This window comes from Cavia porcellus, unplaced genomic scaffold (genome assembly GCF_034190915.1).
Source record: "Cavia porcellus strain 051 isolate PalLab524CR breed Dunkin Hartley unplaced genomic scaffold, mCavPor4.1 scaffold_17, whole genome shotgun sequence".
Classification (NCBI taxonomy): domain Eukaryota; kingdom Metazoa; phylum Chordata; class Mammalia; order Rodentia; family Caviidae; genus Cavia; species Cavia porcellus.
The window spans coordinates 66,088,201-66,104,375 of NW_026947500.1; the positions used below are offsets into that span (position 1 = coordinate 66,088,201).

Below are 16,175 nucleotides of genomic sequence, written 5' to 3' on the forward strand. Positions count from 1 at the left end.
ACCAATATACAACAGTTATAACCCTTCATGTAAATGGTCTCAATTCACCAATTAAAAGAAACAGACTGGCAAAATGGATCAAGAAACAACATTCAACCATATGCTGTCTACAAGAAACCCATATAACCCAAAAAGAAACTCACAGACTGAAAGTTAAAGGTTGGAAAACAATACCACATGCAGGAACCAAAAAAAAGAGGGGATAGCTATTCTGTTTGTAGATAATGTGAACTTCACACCAAGAATGATCGGAAGAGATAAAGAAGGTCATTACATACTGCTGAGAGGAAAACTTCAAGAAAAAGAGATAACTATCTGAAATACATATGCACCAAATTCCAGAGTACCCAGTTATACAAAGCAAGTATTAATAGAAATGAAAAATCAAATAAATAATACCACAATTAGAACAGGAAACCTTAACACACTATTGACACCAAGGGACAGGTCAACCAGACAGAAAATCAGCAAAGAAATAACAGAACTGAATCACACTTGTGAACAAATGGAATTCAAAGACATATACAGGGTGTTCCATCCAACATCAGAATATACATTCTTCTCAGCAGTACATAGGATATTCTCTAAAATAAATCACATAATAATCCACAAAACATATTTAAATAAATGCAAGAGTTGAAACTATCCCATGCATGTTATCAGATCATAGCACCATGAAACTGGAAATTAATGATAAAAGTAACTGGGAAAATCCCACAAACACATGGAAATTGAATAATACACTCTTGAGCAATCAGTGCGTCACAGGGGCAATTAAAGAAGAAATTAAATAATACCTACAGGCAAATGAAAATACAAATACAACTTAACCGGAATCTGTGGGATGCAATGAGAGCAATCCTCAGAGGAAAATTCTTTGCACTGATTTCCCACATCAGGAAAACAGAACAAATACAAATAAACAACCTGATGCTACACCTCAAACATCTGGAAAAAGAAGAGCAAGTCAAGACCAAAGCCAAAAGAGAGGAAATTATAAAAATCAGAGCAGAAATTAATACAATAGAGACTAAGAAAATAATCCAAAGAATCAATGAATCAAAGAGTTGGTTCTTTGAAAGAATAAATAAAATTGATAAGCCCCTAGACAACCTAATTTTTAAAAAAAAGGAAAGAAGAAGCTCAAATTCCTGCACTAAAGAACGAAAACAGCAAATCACACAGACTATATAGGAATACAGAAGATCATCAACACCTATTTCAAAAACCTCTACTCTCATAGGTTCGATAACACAGAAGAAATAGACAGATTCCTAGAAATACATGAAGTACCAAAGCTGGTTCAAGAAGATGTAAAACTGCTGAATAACCCAATTTCTATTAATGAAATTGAAAATGTAATTAAGTCCTTACCTACAAAGAAGAGCTTGGGCCCAGATGGATTCAGAATTTTACAAGAAATACAAAGAAGACTTAATGCCGACACTCCGCAAATTCTTCATTGAAATTGAAAGGGAATCAATTCTTTCTAAGTCATTCCTGGAAGCAAATAATAACTCTAGTACCAAAACCTGAGAAACACCCAAATAAAAAAGAGAACTACAGGCTAATTTCCCTAATGAACACAGATGCAAAAATCCTCAATCAAATATTGGCGAATAGGATGCAGCAACTCATCAAGAAGATCATACACCATGACCAAGTGGAACTCATCTCAGGCATGCAAAGATGGTTCAACATACATAAATCAATAAATGTAATCCACCATATCAATAGAGCCAAAAGTAAGAATCGCATGATCATTTCTATAGATGCAGAGAAAGCTTTTGATAAGACCCATTACTCATTCATGATAAGAACCTTACAAGAAGTTGGAATAGATGGTCTTTTCCTCAATATGCTAAAGGCCATTAATGACAAACCAACACCCAGGATCATATCAAGTGGTCAAAAACTGAAGGTCTTTACCTTAAAATCAGGCACAAGACAAGGATGTTCCTTATCACCACTCTTATTCAATATAGTATGGGAAATACTAGCCAGAGCAATTAGACAAGAGAGAGAGAGAAATAAAAGGGGTAAAGATAGGAAAAGAGGAAGTTAAATTATCATTATTTGCAGATGACATGATACTCTACACAGAAGATCCCCAAAACTCCATTGAAAGACTGCTAGATATAATACATAAATTCAGCAATGTAGCTGGATACAAAATCAATGCTCAAAAATCAATAGCATTTCTATACACTAACAACAAAATTACAGAGAGAGAAATAAGAGATGCCACACCCTTCACACTAGCATCCAAAAAAATGAAATACGTAGGAATTAATCTCCCAAAAGAAGTAAAAGTTTTATGCAGGGAAAGTTATAGTACCCTGAAAAAAGAAATCAAACAGGATCTCAGAAAATGGAAAGACATCACTTGTTCATGGATAGGAAGAATTAATATTGTAAAAATAGCCATTCTCCCAAAACTGTTATACAGATTCAATGCAATCCCAATTAAAATACCATCAACATACCTCATAGACCTAGAGAAATCACTCCTAACATTAATCTGGAACCAGAAGAGACCTAGAATAGCAAAGGCAATTCTAGGCAGCAAAGGCAAGGCAGGAGGCATCACAATCCCTGACTTGAAGTAATACTACAAAGCTACTGTAATAAAATCAACATGGTACTGAATAAAAACAGATCTGAAGAAAGTGGTGCTGGAAAAACTGGTTCTCCATGTGCCAAAAACTAAAACTAGACCCATGCCTATCACCATGTACTAAACTAAAATCTAAATGGATCAAAGATCTGAATATTAAAACCGAAACACTAAATCTGTTGGAAGACAACGTAGGTAAACATCTTGAAGGCATTGGGCTAAGTAGAGAATTCATGAACAGGAATCAAACTTCATTGGAAATATTTCCCAGAATCAATAATTGGGATTGCCTCTTATTAAAAAATTTCTGCACGTCAAAATAAATCTCCAACATAGTGAAAAGAAAAACCACAAACTGGGAAAAAATCTTAGTGAACTGTCCCTCAGACAAAGGACTTCTGTCTAAAACATATAAACATATAAAGGAACTCCCCTGCACTGTTGGTGGAAGTGCAGACTGGTGCAGCCTTTGTGGAGGTCAGTCTGGAGATTTCTCAAAAAGTTGGGATTGGAAGTCCCATTCAACCCAGCTATTCCACTTCTAGGCATATTCCCAGAAGAACTAAAAACATCATACCACAGTGACATATGTGCACCCATGTTTATAGCAACATAATTTGTAATAGCCAGATCTTGGAAACAACCTAAGTGTCCATCAACTGAGGAATGGATAAAAAGTTGTGGTATTTCTATACAATGGAGTACTTACTACTCAGCTATAAAGAATGATCACATTGAGTTATTTACTAATAAATGGGCACAACTTGAGACCATACTCATAAGCAAAATAAATCAAACTCACATGTATAAATACTGTATAGTCCCCCTAGTGTAAGAAATAATAAGAGTACATAAGAGTTTATGGTAATCATGATTCCTCATTACATTTTGAAACCTTATAATGATTGCATTAGTTATTTGTAATGGGTTTGTCCTTCTTTGTTTGATTTTATTAACTGTGATGGTATGAACAGATAATTTGAGGGAAACAAGTCATTATAATAGCCAGTGCTGGTATAATATCATCTTAATCTGAAGTCCTACCATGCTCTTGCTCTTCTGTTTCCATTGGTTCTATCATGTTGTACCTTATTGGATTGTATTACATGTGAAAGTATAAACAAATTTTCTAAGGAAAATGAGATAATATAGTAGCCATTGTTTGTTTTCTGTTATTCGGTTCTGAATGCCCTGTAATACCCTCATTCTCTTGAATGTTTTATACTATTTTGTTATGTTTGATACTATAGTATATGAAGTTATACTCAACTATTTCAAAGAAAGAGACATTGTGGTAGTTACTGTTAATTATGGGTTGTCTTCTAGTGAAATTGTGTTGCTTACATTGTTCTGTTCTGATATATTTTGTTATGTCCTGTTTTGTCTTAATCTCTTTAAAATTAAAAAAATTTAATTAGCTACAAAAAAATATTTTGTCTCCTAGATGAATACTTCCTTCTTTTAAAAATATAAAACAAATAAAAGCATGTACAAATAGATAGGGGCTGGGGATTTAGCTCAGCGGCATAAGCGCCTGCCTTGCAAGCAGGCAGCCGTGAGTTCGATCCCAGGTACCGATAAAAACGAAAAAGACAAAAAAAAAAAAAAAATAGATGTGTCCATTAAAAAATGAAATTTTTTTTTAAAAGCAACTTCATTTCCATGTTATGGGAAGAAGGGAAATTATCATTTTAAACAATATCCAAGTTTATTAAGCAAGTTTCAAAAGGAGTTATAAAATGGGTCACTTTCATCAGCTTCAAGGTTTCTGCTGCTGAAAAACTTTCCGTATAACTGAACTTTCAAATCAGCTATTCTGGATTTTAAGATGTCAGTTTCTTCTTGCAAATTTATCTTTGCTTCTTTCAATATTTCTGGGGCTCCTGCTTGAGGATGCCTAACGAAAGCCTCACCGATTTGAGAAGATATCATTAAACAATCCCCATCTGCATCTTCCAAATGCTACATTGTTTCTCTTTTGCTTCTGTGTATTCCTCTAGCTCTGTGGTTCTATTTGCATTCTGTGCAAATTTATCTTTTGTTCATCTTCGAGAGAGGCACTGAGGTCTGCTGCACCCATCTTCTTCGTGGTGGTGACCTCTGGTAGACCTTTTTATGCCTGCTACTGATAAATATCTGCCCTTTCCTTTCACTCGTCTTTCCAAAAGATCATTTGCTATTTTGCAGAGAAGATTTTTAGTTCTCTATTCTGGATACTTATCTCCGGTCAGATGCATAGTTTGTAAGTAATTTTTCCCATTCTGCAGGTTGTGTCTTTGCTTTTTTGATAGTCTCTTCCTGTGCAGTTTTTTTAGTTTGGTGTGATCCTATTTGTCAATTTTTGCTTTTGTATTTATGTTTTAGTAGTTTTTAAAAATCTTTTCTAATGCCAATTTCTTGATGTATTTATCTTCTGGCACTTTAAAAGTTTTGGGTATCATGCTTCACATTTTAATCCAAATGCACTTATTTTTCCCAAAACCTGAGAAGTAGTTGCCCGGTTTATTCCATCTGATCCTACATACTCAGTTTTCCAGCACCACTTGTTGAAAAGACTATCTTTTCTCCAAAATATTTTCTGAAAGTTTTTGTGAAAAATTGATTTGCTAAAAAATGTCATTCTTGCATAAGCTCATGCCTGGCAACTGCCAGGTCGAAAGTTCGATCCCCAGTACCAAAACTGCAAAAATGTAATTCTTGTGTCTTTGTTTTGTTTTGGTTTTTATGTAATCATGGGTTTATGTTAGCACTATGCCTTCTGGGTAATCGAGACCTCTGATAGTTGTTTAAATGAGTGACTGTACTACCTCCAGCTTTATGCCTTTTGCTCAGAGTTGTTTGTTTCGAGGAAATTTTATAGCTCCATAAAGATTTTAAGATTGCTTTCTGTGTTTCTATGATAAACGTCAGTGGTCATTTGTTAGGAATTGCATTAAATTCCTGCATTGCTCTTTGTAGCACTGGCGTTTAAAAATGTTGATTCTTCCAGTTCGTAAATTTTTTTATTTAAAGAGAAAAAAAGAAAGGACATGAAAAAACAAAGCAGTAAAAGGGTACAAGTAATACAGAATTGCAAGAAAAGAAATATACAGTAAGAAATCTCCAGTTAATAGGTTACATATTATCTTCCCAGAAACAGTTGTCCAAATTACAAAATTAAAGCATATAAAGTGGACATTCATACAGTGACATTATAGACAGTTCTGTTCAGTGATCCAACAAAAGCTCAGTAATATGGTTTTCCATCCTACACACTCGAATATATCTGCGGTTATATCCCTTAGTCCACCTTCCTTTCCTCTCTTTTTTACAATAACAATTAGGCTTTTTGGGTTTTATTACTCCCACGATTCTTATTACTTTTGTTTTTGAAGAGAATAAAAACAAACGTGACTAAGCAAAACAGAGTCAGTTAGCAAAGGATGGACATAGTATATGATGCAAAAATAAAATACCAGGTGATCAAAAGTGGTTACCATTGTGCCCCTTGTTAATTTTTAAACTGAGTTGCCTATATCATCAGGTATAATAGAATTGATCAAAACAGTACAGAACAAGACCAATAAAACCTACACTGGAGACCTTACAGGACTTCAAACAAAGGATAATAGTCAAACCATAATGGGCACCATAGTATATCTTATTGCCTTCAAAGTGGTTGCCTATACCCTCAAACTTAATACTGTCAAACAAAATAGAATATAGTAAAATCAGACAGAACAAGATGGGGAGAGCAATACTGGGGTTCAAATCAGATTAATAGGAAAACCAAGAAAGTTACTACAATATGTCCCACTATTTTTTAATTTAGTTTTCCCTTAATTAAAAAAATGAAAGAAAATAGATTAATTTAAAAAATTGGGGGAGATTGAGATAAGAGAGGACATTGTAACAGAACAATGCAGGTCACAGCCAAACAATTGAAGCGTCATTGTGTTTCACCACCTGTTAATCATAATAGTAGTCGCCATAGTACCTCTTTCCTTGAATTATTTGAGTGTAACTTCGCGTGCTATAACATCAAGCATATCAAGACAGTGTGAAGCCATTCAAGAGAATGCAAGAATTACAGGGTATTTAGAACCAGCTAATAGAAAACAAACAATGGTTTCTATATCATCTCTTTGCCTATAAAGAATTTTGTTTATACTATAGCATATAGTGAAAAATGGTAAGATAACATCATGTTAAAACCAGTGGAAACAGATGTACCACTGCTTGATGGGACTTCAAAATAAGATGATATTAAAACAGCACCAACTTTTATGTTGTGTTGTTTTCTTCAAAATAGCTATTTGTACTATCATAGATACTAAAATCAAACAACCCAGGTTAAAACCATTGCAATTAATGAATGAAAACATTATATGGCTTCAAACCAATATGATTGGGAATCATGATTACCACATACTTTTATGTATTCTTATCATTTCTTACACTAGGGAAACTATTCAGTATTTATACATGTGAGTTTGATTTATTTCACTTATGAGTATGGTCTCAAGCTGCGTCCATTTATTTATAAATGTCTCAATGTGATCATTCTTTATAGCTGAGTAGTACTCCATTGCAGTTCATAATTTTGTATGTCCTCATAAATATGGCATATTATCATTGCAGAGATATTTTACCTTCTGTGTTAAATTTGGTTTTAGATATTTTCATAACCCCTGTATAATAAATAACAAAACATAGTTTTATGGGAAAAAGAGCTCCAGCTGTTCTACAGCACAGGCATTTGATTATAGTTTAAAACATTTTTATATACACTGTGTGGATAACTAGAAGGGAGAGGTTTGTAGCCTCCAGACATCAAGAAATTATAAGTGTTTGAGGACATAGAAGCACCAATACTCTGATTTTGCCATTGTCTATTGGATTCATACATCCAATTATCTCTCTACTTCCTGAATACGTATAACTAAAAAGAACCTTTAAAACATCATGCCATCTGCAAATGGTGCATTTTTATGCCTTCTTTTTTTTGTAATTATCCTGGCTAGAATTTCCAGGAACACAGCAAGTGGGAGCAGGGAGAGTACACACTCTTCTTGTTCTGGAACTTCAGGAAATATCTTCTAGCTTTCCCTGATGATGGTGATGTTATGCGTGAGGTATAAAATAGATCCCTTATTCTGCTGGAGTAAATTCCTTTCATAAAAAATTAGTATATGTTTGCAACACATAATGAATACATCCATAGTGGGAGAATCGAAACAAATACCTAACATATCTGAATAAATTTACTTCTCGATCCGCTCTTCCCTTCCATCTCCCTGTCACTCGATTCTCTTCCTACCTCTCTGTTTACTGTCATTTTTCCTTTCTTTTTCCCTTTAATCACAGTCAGTTTCTACTAAAAGAAGAACCGTGTGTTTGATTCCTGTATGAATAAATCGTTGAAATAGCATCAATGTTGAAATAAACTTCATCAACACTTTTTCTGCATCTCTTATACTGATCGTATTTTCCTTCACTTTTAATATGAGGTATCACTGTGTTGATTTGCACATGTTGAATTTTTCTTTTGTCCGTGAGATGACTTCTACTTGATAGAGATGTACATTGTCCCTTGGATAAAATGTGGGATTTTGTTTGTTCAGTGTTTTTGTATCTGTAGTAATCAGAGCTGTTTTGTAGAGTTTTCCTCCTCTCCTTTTGTCACTCAGGTGACACACTTGTAGAGCAAACGCAAAAGACTTTCTTTTTGTTAAGTTGTTGAAAATTTCTGAGGAACACTGTTATTTCTTTCCTGAAACATTTGCTGGAGTTTAGCACTAACATCACCAGTTTCTTGGCTTTTTCTGATGGCAGTTTTCTTGCTATTGAATCTTTCTCTTCTGTCACCGCTGAGATGTTCAGACTTTTATTTCTTTCTGATTATTTCTGGGCGTGGTACATTCATCCAACGACTTACTCATTTCTGCTAAGCTTCCTACTGTGTTGATATAAGATGGTTTCCAATAGCTTCTTCTGATTCTTTGTGTCCCTGTGGGGTCTGTTGTAATGTCTCCACCTCACTTCTGACTTTGCTTTTTGTGGTGTTTTTTTTTTTCTTGATTCATTAAGCTCAAGGTCAGTTAATTTTGGGTTCTATTTTCAAAAACTGATTTCTTTTTGTTGAGCTTTTGTATTGGGCTTTTAGCTTGTGTTTCACTGATTTTTGCTGCAGTATAATTTTTCTTTCCTCCTAGGACTGGATTTAATTTCTTTTTTTTTCAATTCCTGTGGACATAATGTTGACTTTCTAAATTACAACTTCTTGCCATTTCCACTTATGTATTTATTTCTATAAACATTCCTCTGAAAATTCAATTTGATGGGTCTTGAAAATTTTGAGATTTTATGTTACCATTGATTTCCTGAAGATATTTTTAGAATTGTCCTTTTAAACTCTTCCTCCACTCTCTGATTTTTTACAAGCATATTGTTTAATTACCATGAATCTGTAGTTTTCCTGAAATTCTCATTATAAATAACTAGTTTCAAATCATAGTGAGCAGGAAAGGATAGTTGATATAACTTGAGTCTTTTTAGATTTTCTCGTATTTGGCTTGCGGTCTAACTTGTAATGCGTCTTAGAAATGGTGGGTCTGTTTGTCAAATGGGTGTGATCACTAGTGTTATTGAATGGAATGTTTTATATGTGTTCATTAGATTCATTTGCTCTAAAGCACTATTTAAGTCCGATATTGCCTCATTCATTTCCTGTCTTGATGACCTTAAACACTGTGCAGTAATGTCCTCTCTAGTGGGTGTATTGCAATCGCTATCTTATTTCTGATGCTTTAATGTTTACATATTTAAATGTTCAATACTTGGCAAACAAGGGAGACATTTTAACACATTCATGCAAGATCCTGTTATTTATAAAATGTATATAGTCCGTGTGTCAGGAGTGCTATATACTCGTGTTGAAAAAAAAAACATTCTAAATACTGTATAGTCTCCCTAGTGCAAGAAATGGTAAGAATACATAAAAGTTTATGATACTCATGATTCCCCATTACTTTGCTTTGAAACCTTATAGTGCTTCTATTCATTAGTTGGAATGGTTTTATCCTGGTTTGTTTGATTTTATTATCTGTGATGGTATGAGCAGCTATTCTGAAGAAAATAAGACATTGTAATAGCCAGTGCTGATTTAATATCTCTTGCTCTGAAGTCCTATCATGCTTTTGTTCTTCTGTTTCTATTGGTTCTATCATGTTGTATCTTATTGAATTTTATTATGTGTGGTAGAATAAACAATTTTTATGGACAATGAGATAATATAGTAACCATTGTTCATTGTCTGTTATTGGCTTCTGAATGCCCTGTAATACTTTCATTCTCTTAAATGGTTTTATACTATTTTGTTATGTTTGATAGTACCGTGTATGAAATTTGCTCAGCTATTTCAAGGAAAGAGACATTCTGGCAGCTACTGTTATATTGGGTTGCCTTGTGGTAAAATACTGTGTTGTTTTAATTGTTCTGTTCTGATATGCTTTGTTATGTCCTCTTTTATCTTAGTCTCTTTAAAATAAAAAAAATAAAAAATAAAAAGCAAAAAAAACACTCATTATAAAATATCCTCCTTTGTCTCTGTTTAGAATTTTTAAAAGTAGTTTTTTATTGGCCCCTTTGGGTGGGACACATCTCAATCCTGTGATATCCCCAAGAGGATGAGATTGGCTGCAAGTTCTCCACTCATTTCTGGTCCCCAGTGTCCCAACAGTTACATTGCCTAGAGATTTAAAAAAAATTCAAAATGTTCATTCAGTAGGAAGCTGTGTGGTTTACAGTCTAGAATTCTATCAATTAGCACACCTTCTGATATCACCGTGAGCTCCTGATTGCAACAAAAGTAGAAAAAGCAATTCTGCCTCACAGAAAATGCTGTCGTGAAATATCTCTAACTTCGTCTCCCTGTTGCTGAGGACACGACGGCTGCCTGAACCATTTATTTTTCTGCAAAGAAAAAGATTCAGGCAACACATCTTCAGTGGATCACATTTGAGCAGGCAAGAAGAGCACAGTAAGTTCTTGGCAATGAAACACAAGGACAGAGCAGCATTTCCTCTGGACACATAGCCTGGCTACAGAATTAAGGAAAGTTTGTAGATTCAGAGAAAAAAAAATTTTTTTTCTTTGTTTTTTCCAGTACCGGGGATCGAACTCACGACAGCCTGCTTGCAAGGCAGGTGCTTATGCCACTGAGCTAAATCCCCAGCTCCCAGAAAAAAACATGTTAAAAAATTACAAGCACTAGCCAAGTGGCTTCTGCTTCTCTGGTATCTTTCTTGTGCTCTGCTCCTTTATGATATTATTTTCCACATTCACTCCCCTCTCATAAGGAGATACCTCTTTCAGGTTTCTCTCCTGGGTGACCTTGGGTTCCCCTAACATCTTACCTGGCCTCCTGTTCACCTAACTCAACCGCAGAACTCATGGGAATCTTGATTCTCATTTACACACAAATTCAAAGAGCATTGCAAGCAACTTCAGTGCTCTCTGCAAAATGCAGAAATCATAGCTGTCTCTGTTAAATGAACTCAGGCATGAAGAGATTGACAGAGTTTCTGCGTCTGGTAAGTGTTAATAAACACGATTCTCAGCATTATCTGAGTTTCTTGGCAAAAACTGTCCCCCTCCCCGTATGCTGCATTTTTGTATTGTATTGCAAAGGGCAATTTTCATATAGTATAAAAATTGGAAATAGAACATTACACTTGATTTTATTATTGAGCCTTACCAAACACTTTTCATCCTAAAGGGTTGCCAGTGTAATCCTCTAAAATGTGACCAAGTAAGTTTTATGCAGATTCTGAAGCTGAGACTGCTTTTGCTTCATTGGTCAGACAAATTTGAAATCTCAGGACAGCAGTAATGGTATCTGGCAGTAGTCATGATAGCATCAATATGCGTTTCATAGAGATTCCTCAATTCCACGTCAGGATGTATATTATCTGCTGATCAAAGAAGCAATTTTGTCATGTTTATGCAAGATTTTAGTTTACAATTTTCTTTCTATTTCTATGAAGTATCTTTTGCATCTAATAAGATACTCCTATTAAATCTAGAATTTCACAGTATAAAATGCAAATTATTAATATTTAATGTTCATCACTTTTTAGGGTAGTGTGCTACCCAGCCTTCAAATTTTGCATGCAATTAGTATATTTTTATTATAGTTTTTATATAATTTATATAAAATATATACAATTTTATGTAATTTTTTTTATTTTAAAGTAGGTAAAACTAAACAGAACAATGTAGATCAGAAGAAAACAATGTAAGTGACACAGATTTCAAAGCAAGATAACAGGAGATCTACCATGGCTACCAAATATCTCTTGTTTTCTTCCAAATAGTTGTCCACATCTTCACACACAATGAACTCATATAAAACAAAATAGTATTAAACTGATCAGAACAGAGTGATGAAGGTGTTATAGGCCTTCAAACCCAGATGATGGGGAAATCAACAATAGCTACTGTAATATCTCTCGTTCTCTTCAAAATAGCTGTCCATATCTTCATGTATGTTGAAATTAAACAATACAGAACAGACTAAAACCACTTTGAATAAAGAATAATAGTATTGCTGGATTTCACAGCATGACACTATGGAATCAGCAATGAACACCATAATGTCTCTTTTTCTTCAAAGTAGCTGTTCATCACACATAATATATTCAGTTCTCATAAACCGTTTAGGGGAAGTTCTAGGCATGTATAAGCCTCTACATGTCTACCTATCCTTTCTGCATGAGAGGGAAAAACAAAACAAATTCCTGGAAAGACAAGAAACAAAAAAGACAAATAAATAACAATAGCAAAGAGCCCCAAACACTGACGATGCGGGCCTTCAAAGCAAGGTGGCAGGAGCGTAGCTAGGTTGTTATTTACATAATGTCCTTCAAGAGTTCCTCAGATCACCAGACACTAACATGCAAAATTGTTCCAGTCCTATGAATGTTAGCTGTTTTGTTCCAATAACTTATGGAATTTGTAGCTATAATTAGTGTATATTTATAGCTAAGTGGTTTGAAATATTTTCCAGCCATGTGAATTAATGAAAAAATAGGTTTTCCTTATGCTGCTTCTATTACAACAAGCTGTTGCCTTTGAGTATCAATATTAAAACAGATTAAGAAAATTAATTGGGAGCTATTTTCATGTAATCCTAAATAATATCGATGGCTATAAATCAGTGAGCTTAAAAGTTACAAGTTTGACTTCTTGTTTTCATGGAAGAAAACATGGCTGTACTATAATCTCTCCACTAACCTTTGAGATATTATACTTTTAATTGAAAATCATTCAAATGAATTAATAATGCCATTCTTATATCTTACTGAGATTACACAGATCCAAAACTTTAATTTTTCACTAATAAGGGCATTGTGATGTAAATTTTGAAATAATTGGGTAGACTTCTGAGGTGAGATGAGCTGATTGTGAGGACGTCAGGGCAGTTGAATAGATTGAGCTTTCTGTGCTGCATTGGATTTTCTGTCTGATTTTCCAGCTACTGCTACCAACAAAAGACAAAGACGGCGATCTTTGAAAACCCCACTTTGAACATCAGAAGTGAGAAGAACATTAAGCAAACACAAAGACCCTCAATGTATTAGGATTAAACTAAAGAACAATCGCATCTCTGATAAGCCTCCTGCATATCGTCTCTCTTGAAGCTATTTCCTGTACATGGAACTAGAAAACCACACAGAGATTCCAGTATTTCTCCTCCTGGGACTCTCTGAGAAGCCGGAGATTCAGTCCATATTGTTTGGGCTGTTTCTGTCTTTGTACCTGGTGACCATCTTTGGGAACCTGCTCATCCTGCTGGCCATTGTCTCTGACCCCCACCTGCACACCCCCATGTACTTCTTCCTCTCCAACCTGTCCTTGTCTGACATCTGTTTCACCTCCACCACTGTCCCCAAGATGCTACTGAATATCCAGACACAAAACAAAGTCATCACCTACGCAGGCTGCATCACACAGATGTACTTTTTCACGGTGTTTGGACTTTGGGACAATTTACTGCTGACTGCCATGGCCTATGACCGCTTCGTGGCCATCTGTCACCCCCTGCACTATCCTGTCCTAATGAACGCCAGGCTCTGTGGCCAGTTGCTGCTCCTGACCTGGCTCCTCAGCGTGCTGGGCGCCCTCCCCGAGAGCCTGACTGCCCTGCGCCTCTCTTTCTGTGCTGTCATGGAGATCCCACACTATTTCTGTGAACTCCCTGCAGTCCTCAAGCTCGCCTGCTCCGACACCTTCCTCAACAGTGTCGTGTTATACATTGTGACGGGGGTCATGGGATTTTTCCCTCTTGCAGGAATCCTTTTCTCCTATTGGCAAATCGTGGCTTCCATCCTGCAGATCTCAACAAAAGGAGGGAAGTATAAAGCGTTTTCCACCTGCGGCTCTCACCTCTCTGTTGTCTGCCTGTTCTACGGAACGTGCCTGGGGGTCTACCTCAGCTCCACCTGGACACATGCCTCTTGGACAGGGGTGTTTGCCTCTGTCTTCTACACGGTGGTCACTCCGATGATGAACCCCTTCATCTACAGTATGAGAAACAGGGACATGAAGAGGGCCCTCAAATTCCTTTTATGTGGCCTGATGTGTTCAAAGGGACAGAAAACCTGGACAAACAAGAGAGAAGGAATGGATCCAAGCTCTTGATACTTAGGACTTCAAAGTGTCACTCGCTCGAACAGATGTTTTATTTATATGCTTATTCGCAACTTGTAAATGTTCTTTTATGAAGTTTCCTTTACGTCTAATGCTCATTTTTGTATTTGGGTTTTTCTTCAAGTTATAAAGGAATTCTTTGTCATTCCTATGTGTGTGCTTGAGTCCAAGTGTGTGCACTTTTTATCCTAATGAATGGCTTCATTTTCAATTTAATTCATGGCAACTTTTGATGTTCAAATATACCATCCGGGATAAAGTCCAATTTTAGTCTCTTTGTGAACTATATATGCAGACACGAAACAAAGCTGTCACCTATGCAGGCTGTATCACCCAAATAATTTTGTTTGTTGCCCCAATAATGGATTATGTGTATATAAAGTGTTATGATCAAATCACAGGAGTTAATATCTCCAGGTCCTTAATTGATGTTTTAAACTTTTGATTGACATATAACCTACATACTTACAGGGGACATGATGATAGCTGGGAACATCCTTACTACATGGTCAAATCAGGATAACTAACACTTCTACCTCTACAGTTCTGATACCCTGTGTCAATCAGAATTTGAGATCTCAAATTTGAGATCTGTTTGATCTTAGATACTGAGTAACACAGGAGTGCTCAATTTATGTTTTTTACTGCTATATATTTGTAGTACGTAATGTTTACTTCCATTCTGGGGAGTTGGTCACACACATAATGCATCTTAACTTGTTTTTATCCCCTTTGTCTCTTCCTCCCCTCCCCTTCATCTCTAGGTCTTCTTCCCAATTTGAGAAAGATCTACCTACTTTCTATTTTCTGTCATTTATATTTCTCTTTATTTAATAATTTGAATTTCTCATATAAGGAAAATTATGTAATAGGAAAGCCTGTGTGTCTATTTTATTTCACCTAACAAAATATTCCCTGCCTTGTTAATGAAATAGATGAGTCTTTTCATGTGCAAATACGATTTTGATACAATCTCATTTTCCACTTTTTTAAAATCACCTTTCCCTTCTGTAGACCAGAATCTGGGGTCTCAAGAATTATTTGAGGTCAGAATGTAAGTAAGAGCGAAGGTCACCAACTTTTGGCACAGTGATGGTCACAAATTTTTAAAATTTAACATGTTTGAAGATAATATACATTTTTAACAATGTTAAAGGGTTTATTTAAATAATTTGAGGTTTCCTAATCTTTTTTTAAGCTAGAATTGTGTGTGAAATAGTGCTGAGTAATTACAGTTGGAGCTCCAGCCAGATAGAAGGATCTCAGCAGTAAACAACAAATTCTCACAGCATGCTGGTTGCCAAGCTATCGTGCTCAGTGGATTAAATTCATGTCAAACACCTGATTTTTCAATTTATGAGGGTTTTGTTTAGAGTAGTGTATATGTATGCGTAATTATTTTGAGCATTAATCTTAGGGATTTGTAAATAATCCATTGGCGAGCAGAAGAGAATGCATAAGGCTGCATTTAAAAGGTGTGCACAACCCTCAAACCCTGTATTTTTAACAAACTTTTAACTGTGCAAATTTGTGAGATACAGCATATAATTTATCAGGTTTGTACAAACTGTAGTGATCAGATCACAAGAGTCAATATTTCCGTGTCTTTAATAGATTTTTAAGACTTTAGATTAACATATTTACATACTTACAGACAACGTGGCAATGGCCGAGTCTATGCTTTCCATATGTACTAATCAAATCAGAATAACACTGCTATCTCCATAACACTGTTAACATTTTGATTAACACATTGTTGTAGTCGGGGTTGCAAGGATAACAAGACAATATAAGACACATAATTCATAGTAGTATTTATGATGGTCACCCAGAGTCAAATATAAAGAAATTGCAGGAAATCTGTCCA

At 35.3% G+C, this 16,175-nt stretch overlaps 1 protein-coding gene across 1 annotated transcript; it reads left to right on the plus strand.

Annotated features, from left to right (window-relative positions):
• Nucleotides 1-13,312: 13,312 nt before the first annotated feature.
• Nucleotides 13,313-14,299, plus strand: LOC100727623 (olfactory receptor 7A10-like). Its single transcript, XM_003461831.2, has one exon. The coding sequence runs from the start codon at nucleotides 13,313-13,315 to the stop codon at nucleotides 14,297-14,299; it is 987 nt and encodes a 328-aa protein (XP_003461879.2).
• The last annotated feature ends 1,876 nt before the right edge of the window (nucleotides 14,300-16,175 follow it).